This window comes from Pistacia vera, unplaced genomic scaffold (assembly GCF_008641045.1).
Source record: "Pistacia vera cultivar Batoury unplaced genomic scaffold, PisVer_v2 Contig693, whole genome shotgun sequence".
Lineage (NCBI taxonomy): Eukaryota > Viridiplantae > Streptophyta > Magnoliopsida > Sapindales > Anacardiaceae > Pistacia > Pistacia vera.
In genome coordinates, this window is record NW_022196549.1 from 121,017 (window position 1) to 143,756 (window position 22,740).

At 34.1% G+C, this 22,740-nt stretch overlaps 2 protein-coding genes across 2 annotated transcripts; one reads left to right on the top strand and one right to left on the bottom strand.

Moving 5' to 3' along the window:
• Window positions 1–27: 27 nt before the first annotated feature.
• Window positions 28–2,613, bottom strand: LOC116113968 (ammonium transporter 3 member 2-like). The gene is made up of 3 exons (XM_031400117.1): window positions 2,029–2,613; window positions 685–970; window positions 28–577 (listed from the first exon to the last, which is right to left on the bottom strand). The coding sequence occupies exons 1-3, from the start codon at window positions 2,611–2,613 to the stop codon at window positions 51–53; spliced, it is 1,398 nt and encodes a 465-aa protein (XP_031255977.1). The 3' UTR covers window positions 28–50.
• Window positions 2,614–15,358: 12,745 nt separating this feature from the next.
• On the top strand, window positions 15,359–21,128 carry LOC116113953 (accelerated cell death 11-like). The gene is made up of 4 exons (XM_031400106.1): window positions 15,359–16,057; window positions 16,465–16,637; window positions 20,077–20,222; window positions 20,882–21,128. The coding sequence occupies exons 1-4, from the start codon at window positions 15,692–15,694 to the stop codon at window positions 20,986–20,988; spliced, it is 792 nt and encodes a 263-aa protein (XP_031255966.1). The 5' UTR covers window positions 15,359–15,691; the 3' UTR covers window positions 20,989–21,128.
• Window positions 21,129–22,740: the final 1,612 nt, after the last annotated feature.

The window sequence follows — 22,740 nt, forward strand, 5'->3', positions numbered from 1 at the left end:
GTAACGAGTATTACAGCATTCTTATAGACTTATCACACTCTGAAACTCTGCTAAACTGGACGCCAGAAGGAAGACAATCTGGGAGGTATGCGAAGATGAAGAGATTTTTTCATCGTCTCTCCATCTCCCCACAGTGCATAAGCTTCCTCGCCGTGCACAGCATCATCTCCTACCTCAAGATCCTCCTCATTCATTCTTAAATTAATGAAACGGCTTATGAAAATACAGATAATGGTTGTTATAATAACATTCCATACAGTGATACAAACTGCTCCCAGAAGCTGAAAAAATATTTGTCTGAAACCAAGATGGAGATGATTCATCTCAGATATGCTGTAAAATAAGCCCGGACCGTATTGACCTTTGGGATACATCAAATGTAGAAGATTGGGTTTGGCCAAGACGCCAGAGAGGACTCCCCCAAGAACTCCGGCCACTGCGTGCGTGTGGAAGACTCCCAGTGTGTCATCTACACTTTGAAAGAAGGCTGATCTTCTGTGCAAAACCATCATGGTGTACCATGGAATTGAACCAGACATTGCACCCATTAGCAATGCTCCCCATGGCTCCACAATCCCTGTACATAAATGATAGCTTTGATTTCATATCTGGGATTTTTTTTTTTTTTTTTCATATTAATGGTTCTTCATAAAATGACTGAAATGAAGCAACTTTGTAGCTGACCTGCTCCAGGTGTGATGCAAACAAGACCAGTGATCATTCCCTGAACTGCACCAATGACGGAGCTCTTCTCATAGAAAATCATGTCCAGAGAAACCCAAACCAAGAGGCTTGTCGCAGTGCAAAGATGAGTGTTGACGATGGCTAGTGCTGCAATTCTTCCAGCTGCAAATGGAGCTCCACCATTGAAACCTGTCCACCCCAGCCATAGAAATCCTGCTCCTCCCAACATGTGAATTATGTTGTTTGGTGGAAAGTTTTGTCTGTCTCGTGAGTGCCTCGGTCCAACCTGTATATTATATAATTATTGTATTTCATAACTATCGATCACAAATAAATGGATGTTAATATGGATAATGTAATACTATTTTGATATTGTACATTTTTTCAAATAAAATTCGTTCAAGAAGAATATCAAGACGGTGATTGACCCTAAACTCTAACACAGGGGTTCAGTTCCAATTTAGGGAAATCCTTGTATCGGAAAAAGGGTTCAGTTCAAAAAAGTAGTTCTGTTATCCGGTTATGAACACCCTTATTAATATTATATTAAAATTTTAAAATTTTTGTTCAGAATTATGATATTTTATCAAAAAAATTGAGGTAACTTGAACCTAATACTAGTATTAAACTCTAGGGTGCGGTTTGGTTTAATATTTCTATTCCTATTCCCAAAATATTTTTTTGTTTAATTATTTAAGAAATACTATTATATTTTTTTAATTCTTTAGACCCCTTAAGTTTATTAATTTCATTAAATACCCCCAAAAAAATTTAAAAATTAACAAAAACACCCCCACCCACCTATAGTTGCCAGATGCCGGAATCTGCCACAATGGCCTACAAATGATCGAAACTTGCCGATAATTCGTCGATCTGGTCGTCAATGACGGCCAAAGAAATGATCGTCGTTGACTGCAAGATCTGGCCTTTTGCAGCCATTGACGGCCATATCTAGTTGTCGATTTGGCATTTTCCAGCCAAATCCGTGGTAGATCTGGTCGGAAAAGGCTAGGTTGTTGCACGTCCGGCCAGATCCAATCGGTCTGCTTCGTAACACTAGATTCCGACAGTGGTGGTTGAAATTTCGCAGTGTGGGTGGGTGGGGGTATTTTTGTCATTTTACAAAAAAATTATATATTTGGGTGTTTAGTTAAATTAGCAAACCTAAGGGGTCTTTTTGTAAACTTTTAAATTTTACCTCGTAATAATCACTATATTCAACTATCTAATATTATGAATAAAATCTTATCCAAAATAATAAACTAAATCGCACCCTAACATATATATATATATATATTTTTTTTTTTTTTACTTACAAAAGCATTAGGTGTGTATGTCAATTACCCAATAAGCAGCAGTGAAACCAGCCACACCAGAAGAAAGATGAATCACAAAACCACCTGCATAATCAATCACATATTTCTCAAGAAGCCCTCCTCCCCATATGGTGTAGGCTCCAATGGTGTAAGAAAATGTCAACCACAATGGAACAAACATCATCCATGCATAGAAATTCATCCTCCCCAGCAATGAACCAGCCAGCAACACAACAGTAATTGCAGCAAAAGCAAACTGGTAAAACACATAATCACTGTTTGGCACTGTAGAATCCGGGCCACGCTGTGCCAACAGAAAGCCATCAGTGACAGCTGCATGGGGCGTCCCTGATAATGGACTCATCTTCTTTCCGAATGCCATGTTATGGGCCCATAAAACCCAACAAACAAGGACCATTGCAAAGGCGTAAAAGGCCATGAAGGCTGAATTGACAGCCCATTTCTTCTTCACCATGCTGCCATACAGAACCACAAGGCCAGGAACACTTTGCATACACACCATTGCTGTTGCTGTGAGCTGCCATGCATTGTCTCCTTTGCTCATCCATTCTGGAGATCCTTCATCAGGAGTAAGTGCCTGTGGGAAACTCATTTTTGAAGGGATTTTGGGGTTGTTTTTTGGGGGAAACTTTTCAACCAAATTAGAGGTGATTTCAATATAAAGGGTGGCAGAGATTTTTGGAGGGTTGCATGAGAAACTTTGAAGTTCACTCCAACTTTGTGAGGTGTTTGTACAGAGAGGATACACTGACATTCTTATTTGTCTTTAGTGTTGTTTTGCTTTGCAATATGCTTCTGCTTTTGAGAATTCTATGATACTAAGAATATTTATTTTGTCCCTGCATGAGTAACATTTACGCGATTTCTCTTGTTTCATTTACTCTTTTCATTTATTTTATTTCGCTTGATACAATAACGTTTTGAGGATATTAGGCGTATAATCCTAGGTTTAATTTTCATATGGCATTCATGATTTAAGTGGGATTGGGGAAACCATGGTTGTAGATTATTGTGCTAGCCTCTCCTGATAGTAGATTGTTGTGCTAATTTGATTGATTATTAGTTGATATATGCGTAAACTAGAGTTGGTCAAGGACCAATCCCAAGCAGGCCCGGGCTTCATTAGTAATTTTAGGACTTGGACCGATCCCTAGGACCGGTCCTATGGGCCTGAAATTTTTCTTTTTCCCCCCTGATCTTTTTTCACATTTTAGGGGTGAAACAAAATTTTGCAGGGGGTTTTTAGTATTTTTTAAAGGTAAAATTTATAAATTTTTCGGGGCCGAAAAATTGTTGTTTTGTTAAATTTTGTAAAATTTTCTTTTAACTCCTATAATTTATGTTTATTTTAAAATTTATAGAGAGTTTTATGTAATTGTATAAGGGATTAAAACAAAAATTTTTAATAAAAATTGGGCCCAGGCCTGAGCCTTGGAGGAGGGCTCGGTGGAGGGACCGGGCCCTCCTCCTTAGGCTTGGTCCGGTTTTGGGACCAGACCTCCTAGGACCGAGTTTTTGGGCTAAGTTTTTGGACCCAGTCTCAAATGCCCACCTCTAGCGTAAACTGACCTAAATATATTTGTTACAAAAAAAGAAAAAAAGAAAATCTTTAAAGAGATTCTTTGTGCATTTTGTTGTAGTATTATAAATTGTTAATGAAAAATTAAACATGTTTTATTCGCGTTAACATGACATACTCTCAATGCCAGTTATATTATAACTTGATAGACAATAAACTTTCTTTTAACTTTACGCGTAAAAGAAAATTTCCTATGAGTATCTTTAGAAAATATCTATAATATTGCTATACAATCAGGCTAACTTGTAATTTTAAATGTAATGCCCCCATAAAAGGGTTAACTAGCTTGTAACTTCAATTTTAATGCCCCCATCAAGGGTTAATCGGATCTGGGATCCCGATGTTAAGACTCTTACAATAGAGTTTTGTGTTCGAGCCTTTTATCAACACTTATGTGATTTTAAAAAACTGTATGATTTAGCGAGAGTTTTGAATTCAAACTCAAACCCAAAGGTTGTAGGGTTCGATGGGAAGTTCGGTAGAGACTCTAATTTTTAATTTGTGTGCACAAAACAAGTTCGAGGGATTTTTAGACTATATAAAAAAAAATCTAATATAATTATTGGAGAGTTATGTATAATAAAAATCAATTAGAAGTTAAAAGATTGAAATAAGAGTAATTCTATGATTTATACTCTTTTTTGGCATAGTCTTGGCACATAATATTAAAAACTAAAAGATAACAATTTGTGTTAGCTTTTACCCAAAAAGTTAGGCAGGCGAGGACGCGGCAGATTATGTGAAATATAAATAAATAAATAAAAGTATTATAGCTTAGGGACATAAGAATTAAAAATATCACCAAGGGCCATAACATTTGAGTGCAACAAAATCTTGACCATGCCGCCGCGGCAATTGTCAAACTAATTCAGTTAAATTAAATGTTTTCTTAATTAATAACTTTGTTGGCTATGTATCATTCATATTATCGTGAGTTTAGGTAGAACTCACCCTTAAAAGCTAATTCAAAGGAAGAGAGAGTTCTAACCACATAGAGCTCTACCAATTGCATGGGTTGTTGTGATTACGGGTTGAATGTCTAATTTTTCAGATGGTAATGATAGTATTTTGTATTTGAACCGATGACTCACTTTTTCTAAGTAATGGGGGAAAGGACCGAAACATGTCATTAAAAGACTGAGACAAAGATGGGTTGTCAAGAATGTAGAAGAGGTAGGATGGACAGTTGGTCAAATCTAGTATGGACTGTACATGAATGGAAGTTGGAGCCGGCGGCTCTCTTAGGGTTCCCTCATCTGGGATCCCTGGGGAAGAGGATCAAGTTGGCCCTTGCCAACAGCTTGATGCACTATCTCCCTTCAACCTTTTGAGTGAAATTCAAAATCTCGTGCTAAAGAACGTGGAGTTTCGAGCCCTCTGCAAGGCATATATAATATTGAGAATGTTAATGAGCAATCCAATAAGAGATCTCGGATTGCATCGATATTGATATATCGATTCGATCCGAGATCTTGGAATTGGAATAAGTCCCGCACCGAATCACAAAATCTTGGTGATCTTTTCTATCTAACGAATGCGGAGTCTACTTTGAAATCATCCGTCCTACTCCCACCCACTGAGTATATGCTTCAACAAAAATCACACAAGATTAGATTGATACAATATAAACCTCAGGTAAAATGCCCGCCTATAACCTAAGATAAAGTATATTATATAGTCCGTTTACAACTTCTAACATGATAGATTAAATAGATTAAATGAAATAAAAGTGAACATGTGATGAAAGAAAGGTTGAATGAACAATTCCTGTGGTACTCGTCCCTTCATATTTAAACCAGTCGTACTCTTCTGCATTTGGGCAATTTCAAATTTTCCATGAGAGTTTTAACTAACTAATTCTTGAATTGAAGAAAGCCTCCTCCTGGTCCTGGAAGTTGTGCATTTATAAAGTGATAAAATTTTGCCATTTATAATTAAACATGAATTCAAGATACAAAAGTTGAGTTTCCCCTATATCCATTTGTGTAGTAATTCACTTCATTAAATATCAATTGACCTTACCATGTTTCCTTGTCGTTTATTGGGATTTCAACTTTTGATTACAGTAAAAACATGTCGAACAGAGCTCTGAATTTGTTCTATGATCATTAATTTGAAATTGAAGTATTCCTAAACCTCATAAACCCTTCTTTATTAATGGATTTCAACCTTAAAACTTGAAAAAACATATCACAGAATAACCGTTCGGCCAACCTCAACCTCCCCTGGATTCAGCACTCCAGTTTGCTATATTGATCCCCCTGACATTTGACTGTAAACGGGTTTATAATAAAATGGAAAAAAAGAATCACATAAACGAGAAATTTTAGCCCTAAACCTTGTAAAAACAAATCACAGAAGTAACCGTTCAACTAACATCTCATGGGTTAAACTCTAGCTCTCTCCTTCTAATATTTGCTAACTTAGAATCGGATAAACAAAATGGAAATTAATACTTGCCATAATTAAAAGAAAAAAAAAATGGAAAGAAGGAATCAGAGAAGATAAAACAAAAGAAATTAATACTTGCCATATTTGTGCTAACAGACTAACATTAATGCATATCTCTTCGCAATGTAAAATCTTGCCCACCTCTCTTTAGCCATGGCGATAGATCGATGACGTCTCTCTGAGATTATAGTGCCAACCCATTTTTTCTTTCTCGTCTTCCTTTTCCCACCTGCAACTGCATTGCATTTACTATTTGGCATCCTAGAGTAATAAAAATAAAATAAAATAAACTGAAACAAAACCCTAATTAAAACCCACCAAAACCAAGAAGAAATATCTTATATAGTGACTTTGAATTATGAATCCTCTTTCTAAAAACTTGGAACGTCCCTCTTTTATCTCTCTTTCTGATCTTTCAACAACGAAACGACAACAGTAAATTTAAATGCATGCATCAATTAATAATGTGTTATGGTGGGCTTCATAATTCATTATTGTGAACAATGTCTCTCTGTCTCTGTGTATTTTCTCTTTTTTTAATCTCTTCATTCATGTGATTCTGCTTTTACAGTATGATTCTTTTGCGTTTGGCTTGCTTCGCCTTTTCCTGTGAGAACCCGAACTTTCTTTGGTCCACCATTGATTACATAGAAGACAATTCATACGTACAGTTTTGTAGCCACAGTTAATTAGTTATAAATAACGTAAGTAACAAATAATACAGAAATTAAGGCTGTTTTTATAAGCATTTTTCACTGTTATTATTAATTAATAATATGGAGTGTAATCAATAGAATTGAAGGTAGGTAGCTCAATTGAATGTAAAGGTTGTATTCACGAAAAAAAAGGCCACTGGATTTGTGGAAAGATAGGTGGCGTTTTATTGCTTTTTTCCTATCAACACGGCTGCAATTTCAATACATTTCCATTATGGTTCTGATGAACAATCGAGATTAAAGGAGATCATCTTCCTCATCAGTAATGTAATATTTCAATATAACAGCTACAGATATTCATACAGCTCAGCTTGCATAGAGCCTATACCAATGGAAATCAATGCGATTTCATGAATTTGTGAAGCTCTTTTATATTTGCCTTTTTCTGGGAGAAATCTGTAAAGTGCCATGTTAGTGTAAACTAACATAAATGTTTGATAAAAAAAAATTTTAAAGAGGGGGTCATGGATCAGCTTTAAACTGAAAGCAAATGCCAAAGCTGAAATCGTGTTAATCTTTAATAAGCCAGTATGTAGAGCTGTATGAATTCAACAGTTCTAAAAGTAGTCTCACGGGTATCTCGCCTCTTAATGTTGCGGCCTGTCCTTCCCAGAGAGAGAGATTCCCTCATTAATGGTTTACTGTGTACAGTGAGAAGAATCATCACGGTCCTGGACGATCCCTTTGTTGGTTGCTGAGATTTGAATTATGGGCTTGTTTTTTTCTTTTTTCTTTGAGCACTTAAAATCACTCATAGAGACAGTTTTATCCCTTTCTGATATAAATATTTTTTTTGTTGTTTTGTGAACAGAGATGGTTAATTTTGACTTTTGGGTGCTCTTGGGTATTAAATTGAGGGAAAGTTAAAAACTTTTTCAACGTAAAGAAGAAATAAATTTGAGGGCCAGCTTCCTGCTTTGGTAGTCGCGGTTTTAAATGCTCATGCAGGACTCCTCGCCTGGGCTCTTTCCTTCTTAAATCCCCACCCAGACATTCTCACTTCCCACTCACCTCCTTCTAAGTTTTTTTTATTTTCCTCCCTCTCACCTTCTTTTAACCCTTTGGTCTTCTTCACTATACTCTTCCTTTGTTTCATTCTCTCGTTAAATGTTAGTAATTTAGGTTTTCATGGAGACAAAAGTGAAGGCTAGTTTATGAAACAGTATCTGTGATATTGGCCTGGCTCACTCAGAAAAATAACTGTACTTTTACTTCATAATGTTATGTAGAGAGTGCCATGTTTTTGGTCTGATTGAGCCGTGCCAATATCTCGGTGCTTTTTCATTTCTCCACTCTGTTCAAACTCACTCATTCATCAGTATCAAAGGTTTGTTCTTCTTATTATCAACATCAACCCAACTTATATGTATACTTACAGTAACCTCATATATCAGTTCTTGATATATATATTCGCAAATTCCAGTGTCAAGATGGAGAAGAGCTTGTCGATTCCAAAATCTTTTTCATATCCAAGCTTTTTCTATACTTATTATTCATGTTACATTATATGAACGTTATATTATATACTGCATAATATCATAGAGGAATTTATCTTAAAAAGTAGGGCAAGATCTTAGGGATTCTGGTTTCATTACATGAAAAAAAATGTTTCTGCCAACGCAAACGTTGAGTCTTTATTTGACAGATCTCGTAACTTGAGCTTTGTTCAAACTTGGAAAATCAAAATCAGAACACACTTTGTTTTTTGCTCAGTTGATAAATGAAAAAAAAAAGGTTGACCCAGTTCTATCAACATCGGGGTTGCAAAAATAGACCATAACCATACTCCATATTTCATGGAAAATTAAATTAAGTTCCTTTAAAGGCCAAACCTATGAACTTGTTTAATTAATTAACTGGGTAATTAAACTGATTGCTTTCTTTTAAGTAACTGCTTGTTTGAGTAATAAAAAATACTGTAAAGTTTGTCTTTTACCTCGGGAAGTTTCTCTGTATTCCAAGGTTTAAACTGATGAAATTAATAATGGAAGTGTATTTGTGTACTGTAAATTACACAATGGATAATAAGATTATTAAAGGCTTTAATTAATACTTTTAATTTTTTTTATCGTATTAGAGGCAGGCCAGGAGGGCTCAGCTCAGTCTCCCTTTCCTGAAAGTTTCAATGGTCACTCTGAGATAAATATCAGTTTTCACCAGTTCTTTTGAAGAGAACACACTGCGCCATCTGGGTTAGAACAGATTAATTTATCAAAGGGCAACACCAGGCTGACAACGAATCTCAAAAATTTTATGAGTGAAAGTTTATAAGCCTTTTTTTTTTTTTTTTTTTTTTGTAGTTGAGATATTCGGATCAACTTACGTTAACCTCAATTAATCTTTAAGATCTATTAAATATCCTACAAGTTTAAAAGACTAAATACGTCATAATATTATTATGATAGGTAGTTTCAAGATTTAAATCCAAGAACTTAAAAGGAAGGGAGCAAATCTCTTTATCGGCCTATCTTTATTAATTGTTTATGAAAATGAAAGCCATTTAATAATTGGAATATTAATAAAATTAACCAAATTCTAGGTGTTAAGTGAAATTAATCAGGTCTTCAAACCTGTTTTTTTCAAGGAAATCTATGACAACTCTCAATTTTTTTGTTATATTAACCTAATATAATTATATAGTTTATCTAATGGAAACAATTAATTAACATCAAAATTAATACCTCAACTATCAAGCACGGGCGTAGACAGAATTTCTAATCAATGGGATCTAAATGTTAAGTTGATAAATTTACAATAAAATATATACTAAAGTAGTAAACATAAAAAAATATAATCTAAGAATTTAATATACATGTATAAAATAATAAAAACAACATAACTTATGATCTTTGATTAATTAAGAAAGACAGAAGAACAGATTTTTATGTAAAATAACAAAAAATTAGTATTATCTTATCTTGTGACCTCTAAAGGAGTAATCATTCTTGATTTATCCAAACCTAATAAAGAAGAAAGTATAAGAGAAGATGAGAGAAAACGAGGAAGAAAGATAAAATATAGAAATATTTTAGTGTGATCAATAAAATATGGTTAATTTTAATGGGGCCAAAGTTGCTAATTACTATAAAATATAGACCTATTATAATAATTTCAGAATTTCAGTGGGGTCAAGTGACCCCACTGAGTATATTTTGGCTACACCCCCGTCTCCCCAGGCTAGCAAGAGCTTGAAACTGGTCAAAATCAAATTTTAAATCATAATAAAAAGAGAGAAAGTGAGTGAAATTTGGGCTTTTATACGAGGATAATTTTGATTAATTCAACTAATGCTATTTCTTAAAAATCTAAATCCCAATTAATGTTTGAATTAATTAACAATAACAAAGGGGGAAATATATATTATTTTATTCCTTAAAAAGACGTTTAAATTTTATTGAGTTGAGACTTGAGATGATATCATTCGGGAGTATTTGAATCATATAATATTTTATTATAGGGCCAGAAATGTTATATTAATGGAAAGATAGATTACCTTGAACATTATTGTGAATGTTTAGAAAATATGTTTGGTTGGTTCGAATAAATTGATGAATAATATATTTATTTGGGAGGATAAATGGGTAGGTATGTTATATAAATTACTAAATTATCTTCTTTTTTTTTAAATTAATATAATATAATTTTTTGAACCCTCCTTTTAACCCCCTATATTTGAAATTTTGCTAAAACACCTCGATTATATAAAACTTTAATTTATGACAAAATCACCCCATCCACCCCAAGCCAATGCTAACAGCCTGCCACCATTGCCAACCGCCACTGGCAGTCTACGAAATGGCGCACGACTGACTGTATATGGCCAGCCGTGCATTGGCAAATCCATTTTCAGTCATGGATCACAAATCCATGGTTGTTTCACGGCCAGATCTATAGTCATTTCATTGCCAAAGATGTGGTTGTGAAACGGCCACAAATCTGGTCGTTTCCGTTCATGGATCACAAATCATAATAGGAAAATGCCTTACCGGCGCATGACCGGTCATATCCCATCGATCATGCACCATTATGGCGACTGACATCGGCGGTGGTCTTGGACTGCTGGGGGCATTTTGTTAACTTTTAAACTTTTTTGTGGTTTGTGTGTTTTAGATAATTTCTTATATATAAGGGGGCTAGGTAATTTGTTATTTGGTAGACATTTGAGGGTAATTGTGCCGAAATGGTTTTTAATCAAGGGTAAAATAGATATAAAAATCAGATTATCCGGTAATGTTTTAATTATAGGAGTAAGAGAGGGCATCGGATTACCCCTCACATTACTAACAATAAATGCTATTTATAATAAAAAATTTTATAATATTTTACTATCTGTAAACTAAACAGTGAAATCTTGTAAAATAAATAAAGATTATCCATGTTATTTTATATGTCTCCGATCCAAACACACCCTGATAGTACGAAATGTTATATGTTTTAATGTTGAGAAAAATGCTTTGAATTAAATAATAAATACGTGTAAACCGCTCACATGCATTCGAATAGAATTCACTACGCTTTCTTTCTTTCTTTCTTTTCAATCAGCTTTGTCTGTCGGTCCAATGGCCTTTCTTCTTTAACTGTGGGCCTGTGGCCAAGTTTTTATCATAAAGTTTTATTATTCCATACAGACAAATCGAAATTAATAATATTTCTCCTTCACAATTATGGGAGATGCCATGTTGCTATTTACATTTATATAAAATAATATCAAGCTTTTAAAATCTCTACTTTATGATCTAAATAAACCTAATAATTTATACCGTTAGTTTAATGACACGTTATCATCAACAATAATACTAGGTTCATAACCTTCTTACAATCTCCAACATGATAATTTGTCATTGATTAGTTCGCAACTATAACTAATAGATAAGTCTCACAATCTCAAGTTCGATTTTCCGTTAGGCGTAAAAATATTACTTTTGTCCATGATTTATCTAGAGAGTCGCAACAACGGGTTGTGTGGGATAGCTTCTTTGAGGAATAATCGAGGTGCGCATAAATTGGTTCGAGCATCTTAGTTAAAAAAAAAAAAAAAACATTTACCATTTCCTATTATAACTTTATGGGTGCGTTTGGTTTAGGGAATATTAGATTACTGGAATTTTATATTACCTTGAAGATTACTGAGAATCTTCAGGAAAATGTGTTTGATTAGTTGGTGGGTATGTTATATTAATATGTTTGGTTAGGGGGAATAAATTGGTGGGTATGTTATTTAAATTACTAAATTACCCCCTTTTTAAATATTAATATAATGTTATTTTTATTATTAATTTTTGAATAATTTTTGTAACCCCCAATATTTCAGATTTAGCTAAAACACCCCCACCCTACAACAGCTTGCTACCACCGCAAACCACCGTTAGAAGTCTCTGAAAGTCGTCGTGAGTAGCTCACTGTGACCACGAGGCTCCGATATGACCAATATCAACTAGATTTGGGCGAGATCTGGCCGATAATGGCCAGGGATATGGCCGAAAACGACCATATCGAAGCCTCCCAACGAATCTCGGTCATTTTTTGGGACTCCGACGGCGATCCATGGTGGTTGGCCCGCTGTCGGCGGTGGTGGTTGAGTGGTGATGGTCTGTAATTTGTTTTAAATATAAAGACATTATTGTCCAAAAACTTAATTAAACAAGGGTAACATTGAAATGATATATTAATTTAAATTTATTTTAAAATAAGGGCAATGTTGTCCAAAATTTTTATTAATAAGGGATAGAATTGTAACAAAAATAAGATTACCAAGATAATCTTACAATACCTAAGAAAATAAAGATAATCAGATTATTTCAAATATTATTAACAGTAACAACTATTGGTAATGCAAGATTATCAGAATCTTATATTACTTGATAACCAAATATGGTAATTAAGTAATATAAGATAACATAACCTTAGTAATCTTTTATTACCTCCAACCAAACGCCACCAATAAGTAATAGGCATTTTTTCCTTTAAGATTCTTGAAACGACGTCGTTGAGCAATACATAAACCAATCCGTCTGGGTAAAAAAAAAAAATTGACCATTTGTCAGGTAGCAAGTAAATAAAGAAGCGGGAGGAACTCGACCACTAATAAATTGGCTCTAACCATCAGCAGAGGCAGTCAGGGACCACTTTCACTTTCTGTAATTCCATTTATAGTAACTTTTTATTAATTGGTTTTTAATTAATTTAATTTTCTTCTCTTGTACTGTACATAACATCACCGTATCACTCATCTTTCATGAACTGAAGTCAATCAATTAAACTAGTAATAAAGAAGCTGTGACAGCTTGCCGCATATATCAATCCGCCGAGTTGTGGTAAGCATTGTTTGTATTTAAGTTGCTTCTATTCTATTATCACCTTTCAAGGGGCACTGATTTTGTCTATTCAAATTTACACCCACCACATGCTTATGTCGTGTGTCTAATCTCCGGAGTATGGATTTACCTATATGCCATTTCATTTAGGGTTAATTTTATTTACAAGTTTATTATTATAACACTATATACGTTTACTTTTTACTCATATTTGGGATTATTTTTCATTGAGTTAACGACTTTTTCTCACCTAAATAATAGCTTAATGACATTTTCTCACTTATAGGCTTTTAAAATATCACTTAATTATCCAAATTGATATTTCAATAGCGAACAGAGATCCAACTCGTTCCAGACTGTTAGGGCTTTTTAAAATAGGAGGCAGGTGAGTATTTTGGTGGTAGAATGTTGGATTTTGGTGGTTGGGATTGATAATAATTTGACTTGGAAGGAGCGGTTGTGTAAATCCTAATCGCTCAATTGTCAGCGATTGACGGGGTCGACAGGAGTAGGATTTGAGGGGTTTTAGTGAGTGATGATCGGGAAAGAGAATGGTGGTGACGGCGTAGGGTCACAACGATGTCGAAACCAAAAATAAAATATAAATTTAGATAATAAATTGGTATTTTAAAAGTTTGTGGATGAGGAAGTGTCATTAAACCATTATTTAGGTGGGAAAAAGTCGCTAACTCCTTTTTATTCATAGTTTTGTAAGCCACACTGTATATGAAAAAAAAAAAAAAAACACAAAAAACAATACAAACATAAGGTTTATATCAAATCTGAACCACTTCGGAAATCTTATTTGTATTTTCGATTTATTCATTGATTTAACATCACATCTAGAATTCTATACAATCTCTTGCGTAAATTTTACCAAATAATTTACATATATCTCGTTGGTGCGCATCTTAACATCAAGAGCTTGGATTGCATAACATATAAAAGTAACGGAGTGTATCAAGATTGATTGACCATGCTTGCATAACATATAAAAGAAAAGATGTTCATGTTCTATTATGTCATGCCATAATATGTCATGAGGCATGAGCCATTACATTACGTCATTGATGATGAAAATTACATTATATAAACGATTCTATTTTATTTAAGAGTAATGTTACAGTTATCGAAGGGTGTGTATCGAATGACATGATAAAATCATAACCGTTGATTTATTATAAGTTAATATTAAGCAACAGTCAAGATTTTATCACGTCGATGCACAAATTCGATATATAATTTTTGATAACTCTATCATTTTCTTTTATTCAACGAGTAAAGATACTTAACAAATATTTTTCACAATTTTTTTTATAAATATTATTATGGTAGTTTATAATTGATCAGTTTATATTTGAATAAGTGAGACCTATTATTAGATAAATAAGACTTATTATAAATTGATCGATAATAAACTGATATATCATGTTTGTGCGAACAAAATTAATGAGAAGGTTTGGAAGCGTAGTATTATCGATATTTTATTTTTAATTTATTTATTTATATTAAAATTTTAAAATCTAAATTATTATTTATTTGATTTGACTTGACATCACTATAGTATTATGTCAGGAATCTTGTAAATAGTCTTTATGAGATTCCCTCTATGCCCATAGGTTTTTATCCGTTCAATAAAGTAATGATATTAATTAGATTCTAATTAAATTCTTTTAGTCTTAAACGTGTCATTATTTTTTTTTACAAGATTTGAGGTATAACTAATAAATTAAACATTTTATTTAAATTGAGGGGGAAGGGCATAAGTGGAATTAAGTGACCTTTTTGAAATTGAAGTAGAAGCGGAAACCTTTGTCCGGTTCTCGGAAGTGTTGTAAATCACAAAAATAATATCATATTTCCTTAACTTACCTAGTTTATCCAATCAATCAAGAAAGGTGGCAAGGTCTCGTGACCCACCATCTCCTGGACCCCATGCTGACGTGGAGATCCCCTAAACCTTTTTTCCGACCTTCTGACAGCCAAACAACAAAAACACAAACAAAATTCACTCTCCCTCTCTCCTCTCCTCTCCACTCTCCCTCTTTATTTTCTCTTATCTCTCTCTCTCTCTCTTTCTTTGTACGATCACCTTCATTCATGTGGAGTTCTCAGCTGGTTTTAGTGAGTGAGTGAGTTACTGGTTTCTGATTATTGTGATTGTTTGTTTTTGTGTTGCTTCTTATGGCGATTGAAGAGGACGTCGAGAGTTGTGGAAGTAGAGCCGCGGAGTCGCAGTCGCTACCGAATTCGAGACTCCATANTGGTATACTAAGAGATGTTAACGGCGACAATGAAAGGTCTTGCTAAGTTTTTCTTGCGCGTCCATGTAGAATGGTGACCTTTATTTAAATTTGAGTAAGACCTGATAAAGTCCAAGTCTTCCCTGTGGATAGACCTAATTGTCTGAAGAGTTGAAATTTTATGAGCATTAAAATGTAGATACAATAAATTTTATGAGCATCGCTCATTCAATGAGCATTCTCAATATTATGCCTTGAAGAGTACTCAATCTCCACGCTCTTTAGCACGAGATTTTGAGTCTTCCTTGTTTGAACCTGGCCCTTCACTTTACTTTAAGGATATACTACCATCCTAAGGTACTGTTAAATGGAAGGAAAATCTTCCCTTCCAGAAAGGAAGAACATGAAATTCTTTTTCCATTTCCTTTCCGCAAGGACCAGGAGATTGGATCTAGCCGTAAGAAGAATGCTTGAGAAAAGAGGAAGAAAGAATGGAAGAGAAAGGAAAGAGCAAGAGATAGAGGGAGATCTAAAGTCAGCAATGGCGAAATCAGACACCGACAAACCGCTCAGAAAAATCGCAGAAGCATTCATTGAACTGGCTGCCACCATCAATTCAGAGACCGCCGATGTCGAGGTGGCGCCCTTCTCTCACGCCTGTTCTCTCGTCTCTCCTCTCATTGGTTGCTTAGGAATCGCCTTCAAGTTCGCCGAAATGGATTACGTCGCCAAGGTTAATCCAAACCCTAACTCTTTTATTTACGTAAATATTGTTACTGCCCGGTATTGTTACTGGTAACATGTACTAGTGAGTTACGTGTTATATGTTGCTAAAATTTGGCACTATAATCATATTTGCTTCTTAATTTGAAGTGAATTATATTAGTGTGAAGTTAATCATAAATATGACATTGTCCTTACTGGAATTTTGCATCATGTACGGCTGTGTAACAAAGTATAAATTGTATTACTGGATTGGATTTTTAGTGTGGCTTATTTATATTATTGTTTTTGTTAATTTTTTAATTTCCTTGGTTACTTATTGAATGTGTTGTTGGGAATAGATTTTGTTCAATGATTATGATTTAATGCAATTCTTATATTTGAGTGGTTTGATTGATTGATTGAGCAACATATCAGGTTGATGATCTTGCAGTGGCATCAAAGTCGATAATGACATTGCAAGCTTTGATTGATCATGATATAGAAGGAAACTGTGTGCGGGAAGTTGGTAGTCACACTAGATATCTTTCGAGAGTGAAGCGTGGACTCGACGTGGTTAGGGTTCTTTTTGAGCAAATTATAGCTACAGAGTATGTATATCAAAGTCAAATCCTTTTATTGATTGTTTATACTTTTCCATTTTTTGATCAGGTTAGCTTACTTTAATTGCCTCTCAATTTATCATTCGGATGATTTTTAGTTTATATTGGATGGAGGCAGAGGCATGCATTGCCTTTTGTGTCATGGACAATGGTAATTTAGCTAAGTCATTACAAGAATGTTTTGTTATCTTTAGGCTCTCTTGAACTTGTGATCTAAACCACCTTTAAGCTTCCTATAGCAAGGTTGTTTTATGGCCTGTGATATTAGACCCAGAAATTCATAGGTTTTGTGGATTCTTCTTTTCTTCTTTGTATATATATGTATTCTTTTTCTATTATTTGCTGGGGATTTGAATTGAGTATCTTTGCTTTATAGCACGTAGTCTTCAAATGCATGAATTTCCTCTTCTGGACTAATCATGAGTGGGGCTTCCACTTCATTGTGGGTTCCATTAATAGAGTTACCCGCATTTGAAATCAGGTAAATTGGATGATACTAACATTCAATCTGGAAAATGCTAATTGTGATATGTAAGTCACTATCGTTCGGTTTGGATGAACTCTATCTTCCACTCTTGGGAAGAAGGGAAAATAAGTTAGATGAAGAAGTAAGCAAAATCTGTATGATTACAGAGCTGAAACATTTATGTTGGATGGTATAATCAAAGAGAAGATACATTTTAGAGAAGGGAAATGGTTCGTTTAGAGCTGTTAGGTTTTGGCATTATGTGCATTACATATAGAGTTTTAGGTCCTGTTTGTAAAAATGATTTTCATGGTTAAAAATCAAGAGAAAATCTGTGAAGAGAAAAGAGATAATGAAAAAAAGATTGTGAAGAGAAAATAAAATAAAAAGTGAATTGGTTTGGGTGAGATAGAAAGAAAAGAAGAGAGTAAATGAAAGAAAGAGGGAGAATCAATGTGTTAGAAAAAGGGGAAAATGTATTTTGGTCGTAGAGATGGTCCTGGGGGATCTTCAAAAATTATATAACATGGTTTATTTTACATGTCTATTAAGAAGTATTTCTTTTTCATTAAGAAGTATTTCTTTGTAAAATAAACCATGTAAAATAACATGGTTTATTTTACATGTCTATTAAGAAGTATTTCTTTTTCATTAAGGAAACATATTACTTGTCTACCAAGAAGAATATTTCCTTTTCTATCAAGGAAAATGATTCTAGGACATAGTTTTATCCAAAAAAGATATATGACTTACCTTAGTACATAGAGCATTATCCAGGAAGGACATATGACTTTATCCGAAAATGATATATAGCTTTATCCAGAAAGGGATGTATAGCTTTATTGAAAAAGAACCTATGGAAACATATTACTTGTCTATCAAGAAGATTAGCTTTTTTATCAAGGAAAATGATTCTACGGCATGTAGTTTTTCCAAAAAAAGATATATGACTTACCTGAAGACGTATAGCAGCGTTATCCAGCAAGGATATATGACTTCATACATGATCCTATAGCTTTATCCAGAAAGGGACATGTAGCTTTATCCAAAAAGAACATATTGCCTAATCTGTTTATCTATCCTCGGTTAATTACTTGTTAAATAAAGAATCATTTTTTGCTTGATTGAAAAGGTGATATTTTTCTTGGTGGAAAAATAATAAAAACTACATGATTTAAACCTTAAAGGCCCCCGTGGATTGAGAAGAAGACCTGATTTTGCATTTTTCGTCTTCGACAAAATGGAAATGCAAGATGACCGTGTATTTCATGATTTCAAGTACAAAAAGTGGAAAATCATTTATACAAAACACAATCCAATGTGGCCCTATGTTCCTTTAATTAGAAAATAGGGGAATTTTGAAAACGTTTGTCAAGAAATAACCTGGAGTAGGCTGTCAACAGGATTGGGTATTTGCTCAAATCTAGTGGGGGGAAAATGAAAAATAAAGCAAACTTTGGGTGCTTACATATCAATTAGGGTATGCATATATATGTTAATTAGATGTGGTGTGCCTTAGTGGTTAATTTTTCTATCAAACTAATTGGTCCTTAGGTAGTTTACTAAAGAGGAAACATTGTGGAAGATGATGTAAGTCCAAGCAGGCCTCTTTCATTTTCTATGGAATTGTTAATGACATAGAATTTGGTGAGAACTATTTTATCGTTAAGGTTCAAGTCTAGAGCAGAGATGTTCTACTGTCTTATACTTGTGGATGTGGTTTATAACTATTGAGTTGGAATTTGTGGGTGTATTATTTGATTTGCTTAATAGAATTAAAGACGATTTCCTAGATGTATCTGGTAGGTTGGCTTGTCATGAGTTTCTTGTGCTTATGTTGATTGTCAAAGTTGAGTTTGACTATGAGATTGTAATTTTATATGGGATTTAATTGTCAAATTAAGTTGCCTATTTGGCAATTAACTATAGCACTGTAAGATGAGCAATCTTTTATTTACTTTGCTGGGAATTCTAAATATAGCATTAATATTTGAAATGAGCATCATCTAATGTGAATATTGAGATGGGTAATTGGGGTGATCAAGAAGGATAAAACTGCATATAACTCAATGCTAAATTGAGGGCACATGAGAAAAAGGCTCATTATAGCATTGAATGCTATGTCTCTTCTTTTCCTGAAGTTCCTAGATTTTCCCTTTTGAAGCTTCTACTTTGATTTGGAAAGCCAAAGCCCTCTGTAAAGTGAAGATTCTGGCTTTGTTTAGACCACTTTTTTTTCTGCAATGTCCTGTTACTCTTCAGTTGTCAATGAATTTGTTTTTCGTTTTTAGTCTCTGCTGGGTAGCCTTTCCCTCTAGCTGTTCTGTTTTCTTGGAAAGATCTAAAGCTCTTAGGGGAAGTAAGGAAGCCAAAGTTCTTTGGGGTTATGCTATTATGGAATTTTTTTTGGTTTGGCTAGAAACCAATAGAAGTACTTTTGAAGACAAGAAAAGAGGATGCTTAGTCTTTATTGGACAATTAAGTTCTGGACCTCTTTACGGGCTTCAGTGTTTTTTAAATTCCGAGATGTGGCTTTTTTATTCTTTCGTCATTGTTTGGGAGGTGAATGACTTGATAGCATTTTGTTTTATATTTGTTGACTTCAGGACCCTGTTAAATGTCCTTCTGAGTTGTCTTAAGCCTTTTGATTCTTTTGAGCCTCTTAACGTTTTTTTGTCTAGTCTATACGTGAACAGCTTGTTCACCTTTTGTAAATCTTTTTAGATATGGATTTTCAATCCAGTTCTTACCAATGATGTGCACTACAAAAATTGCCTTAACCTTTATAAATTAGTTTGTCCTGATGAGTTATTTGACTCCTGAACTAAGTCATATTTAAGTATCAGGATGTAAATAAATATTTGTTTATGGCTACAAATTATGCAAGTATTATCTCAAATGTAAGCATTTGAATGTGAAGTTGGTATTAACTGGGTAAAACTATTTGATTTCCTTATGTAGGGGTGATTCCATAAAAGATCCAGTTTCCAAAGCTTATGCACAAGTATTGGCTCCCCATCATGGATGGGCTATAAGGAAAGCTGTTGCTGCAGGGATGTATGCCCTTCCAACCAAGGAACAACTATTAAAAAAGCTCAATGAAGATGGTGAGTGCTTCCCCCTGTGATCCATTTGTTTCTTTCTCTCTGTTGTCAAATATATATGGAATGAAATGTTGATATTGTATTCCGACCCTTTCCCTTTCCCTTTTTTAATTTTTGTTTTTGTGTTTGTGAATAATTATATCTTTGATATATAAGAGTTTTCATCAACCTTTTCTTTAATTACTAAAAAGAAAAAAATAAAGAAAAGAAAAATATAGAAATGTGGCTCTAGACATACTATGTTCAAAATTTTACATAATACACTCCCAATAGGCATTGGGTTTGTTGGTTCAATCTAAAGCTTTGTCTGTACAATTCAACTTTTGACTGGGGATGAGCTTTAGTGAGAGCTGGCTTGTTTAGATGAAAAGTCTTTACCATTGATGTCAAAACATTATTGATTAACAATAGGAATTGGTATCTTCAGTCCTGGACTAGGTTCTCCCAATATCATGTGACTTTGAAATGTTTTATCAGGATGTTCATGGCATGACTTTAAATCCTTGTTTTTGTTGGATGGGTCTGAAATTACCACGATGCCAACCAAGTTTTGCTCAGATCATAGATGCCTACTTTAAAGAGAAAAAAGTAGTAAGGGAAAAGAAGGGGCTTATCTTTTTGTGTTACGTTAATGGTACAACTTTCATTTTGGTTTCTTTCAGAGGCGTCAGCGATTATTCAATTGCAGAAGTACATTACTGCATCTGCTTCAGTCATTGCGTACATCGACAAACTCTTCATTTCACGAGAGTTGGGTATAGATTGGTAAAACATGGATTTTATCTTGACAAACTCTTCTTTCAAGTGCATTGGATGTAGATGGGTCAAATATGTATTTCATTTATATACTAATATTTACTGTGATAATCTTTTCTTACTTTAACACTGAAATTAAACTTCAGCCTCGTAGAATCATACGACTTTTTTAATCTCTTGTATATTGGAATAAACACCATTGTTAACATGATTCGAGTCAAGTCTCCAGTGGTTATATATAGTGGATTCATGTTGGTCAGTGTTATTTTAATCCCATTTAACGTTAATCAGGTGGCAATAATTAGCACTATATATCTTAGGATCATCCTTTATTCGGCCAACATCTTTTCAAGACTACATTACCCCAATTATTTGCAAATTGACAAGTGAATCAGGAAAAGATCCAAGATTATCTATCTGTGCTTTAAAATAAAAGGAAGAATAAAATAAAGAGAAAAGGCCAAGAAAAAGTTAATAAAAGCTTTAATTGAAATGGGAAATACGATCAAAAAAATCTTTGTGAGAAGAATGCGTATTTCATCTCAATCACATCATCAGCTATTTAAAGACTTGTTCCATTATGCCATTTCCCACAAATCTTTTCAACCACTCACGTCATATTTTAATATTACTATCACTACTAAAATCTTATCTTGTTCCACTATGCCATTTCCCACAAATCTCTTCAACCACTCACGTCATATTTATAGTACTACCACTACTAAAATCTTATCTAATCATATCAGCTACTTAAAGACTTATGCCACTATGCCATTTCCCACAAATCCCTTCAACCACTCACGTCACATTTATAGTACTATCACTACTAAAATCTTATCTAGACAAAAACAAAACAATCCAAGCCACTTTCTACCGTGAACAAGCCTCACGTGATAGCTATTTGACTTGGTAAACAAAATAAATAAATGAACCACAATCACATTGTACCGTGCCTTAAGTTTCCCTAATTTTTGACACTCCCCCTTAGTGCAAGCTTACAATCAACAATACCTAGAGCATCTCGAAAATCTTCAAACTTAGGCCTTGTCAAAGCCTTAGTAAATATATTAGCAACTTGATTGCTGGTGTGAACGCCTTTCAGCTCAATCTCTTGATTCAATACTTTTTTACAAACATAATGATGTCGGACCTAAATATGCCTTGTTCGCGCATGGAAAACTGGATTTGATGCAAGTTTGATAGCACTTTCATTGTCACATTTGATCTGCACAGCATAGTTAACTTTGCACAGCGTGTCTTCGATCAACCCCTTCAACCAAATGCATTCTTGTGCAGCCATGGTTGCTGCCACATATTCAACTTCAGTGCTAGACAAAGAAACAACAGCTTGCTTCTTGCTACACTAGGAAATCACAGCTGAACTAGTGTTAAAACAATAACCTGAAGTTGAGCGACGATCATGTGTATCTCCAGCCCAATCTGCATCAGTGAATCCACTCAACAAAAAATTATTACATCTCTTATATAAAAGGCCATGACTGAGAGATCTTTTTGTATAACGTAAAATTCTTTTTGTCGCATCTAAATTAGGAGTTCTTGGATCTTGCATAAACTGTGAAACAACACCAACAAAATATGAAATTTCTGGCCTTGTGATAGTTAAATATATATTAAGTTTCCAACAAGTTGTCGGACTTTTTTAGCATCCTTCAATAGCTTCCCTTCATCTTTCTTCAACTTGAGATATGACTCTATAGGAGTAGCCATTTCTTTTGACTCCCCCATGCCAAAACGCTCCAAGAGA

What these genes read in the sequence shown, in the direction of transcription:
- LOC116113968 (XM_031400117.1), bottom strand. Translation starts at nt 2,613, where the DNA reads ATGAGTTTCCCACAGGCACTTACTCCTGATGAAGGATCTCCAGAATGG. An exon ending in GTTTCACTGCTGCTTATTGG is followed by an intron (nt 971 to 2,028) that starts GTAATTGACATA and finishes TATAATATACAG; the next exon opens with GTTGGACCGAGGCACTCACG. An exon ending in TTGCATCACACCTGGAGCAG is followed by an intron (nt 578 to 684) that starts GTCAGCTACAAA and finishes ATTTATGTACAG; the next exon opens with GGATTGTGGAGCCATGGGGA.
- LOC116113953 (XM_031400106.1), top strand. Translation starts at nt 15,692, where the DNA reads ATGGAAGGAAAATCTTCCCTTCCAGAAAGGAAGAACATGAAATTCTTT. An exon ending in GAGCAAATTATAGCTACAGA is followed by an intron (nt 16,638 to 20,076) that starts GTATGTATATCA and finishes TTCCTTATGTAG; the next exon opens with GGGTGATTCCATAAAAGATC. An exon ending in AAAAAAGCTCAATGAAGATG is followed by an intron (nt 20,223 to 20,881) that starts GTGAGTGCTTCC and finishes GGTTTCTTTCAG; the next exon opens with AGGCGTCAGCGATTATTCAA.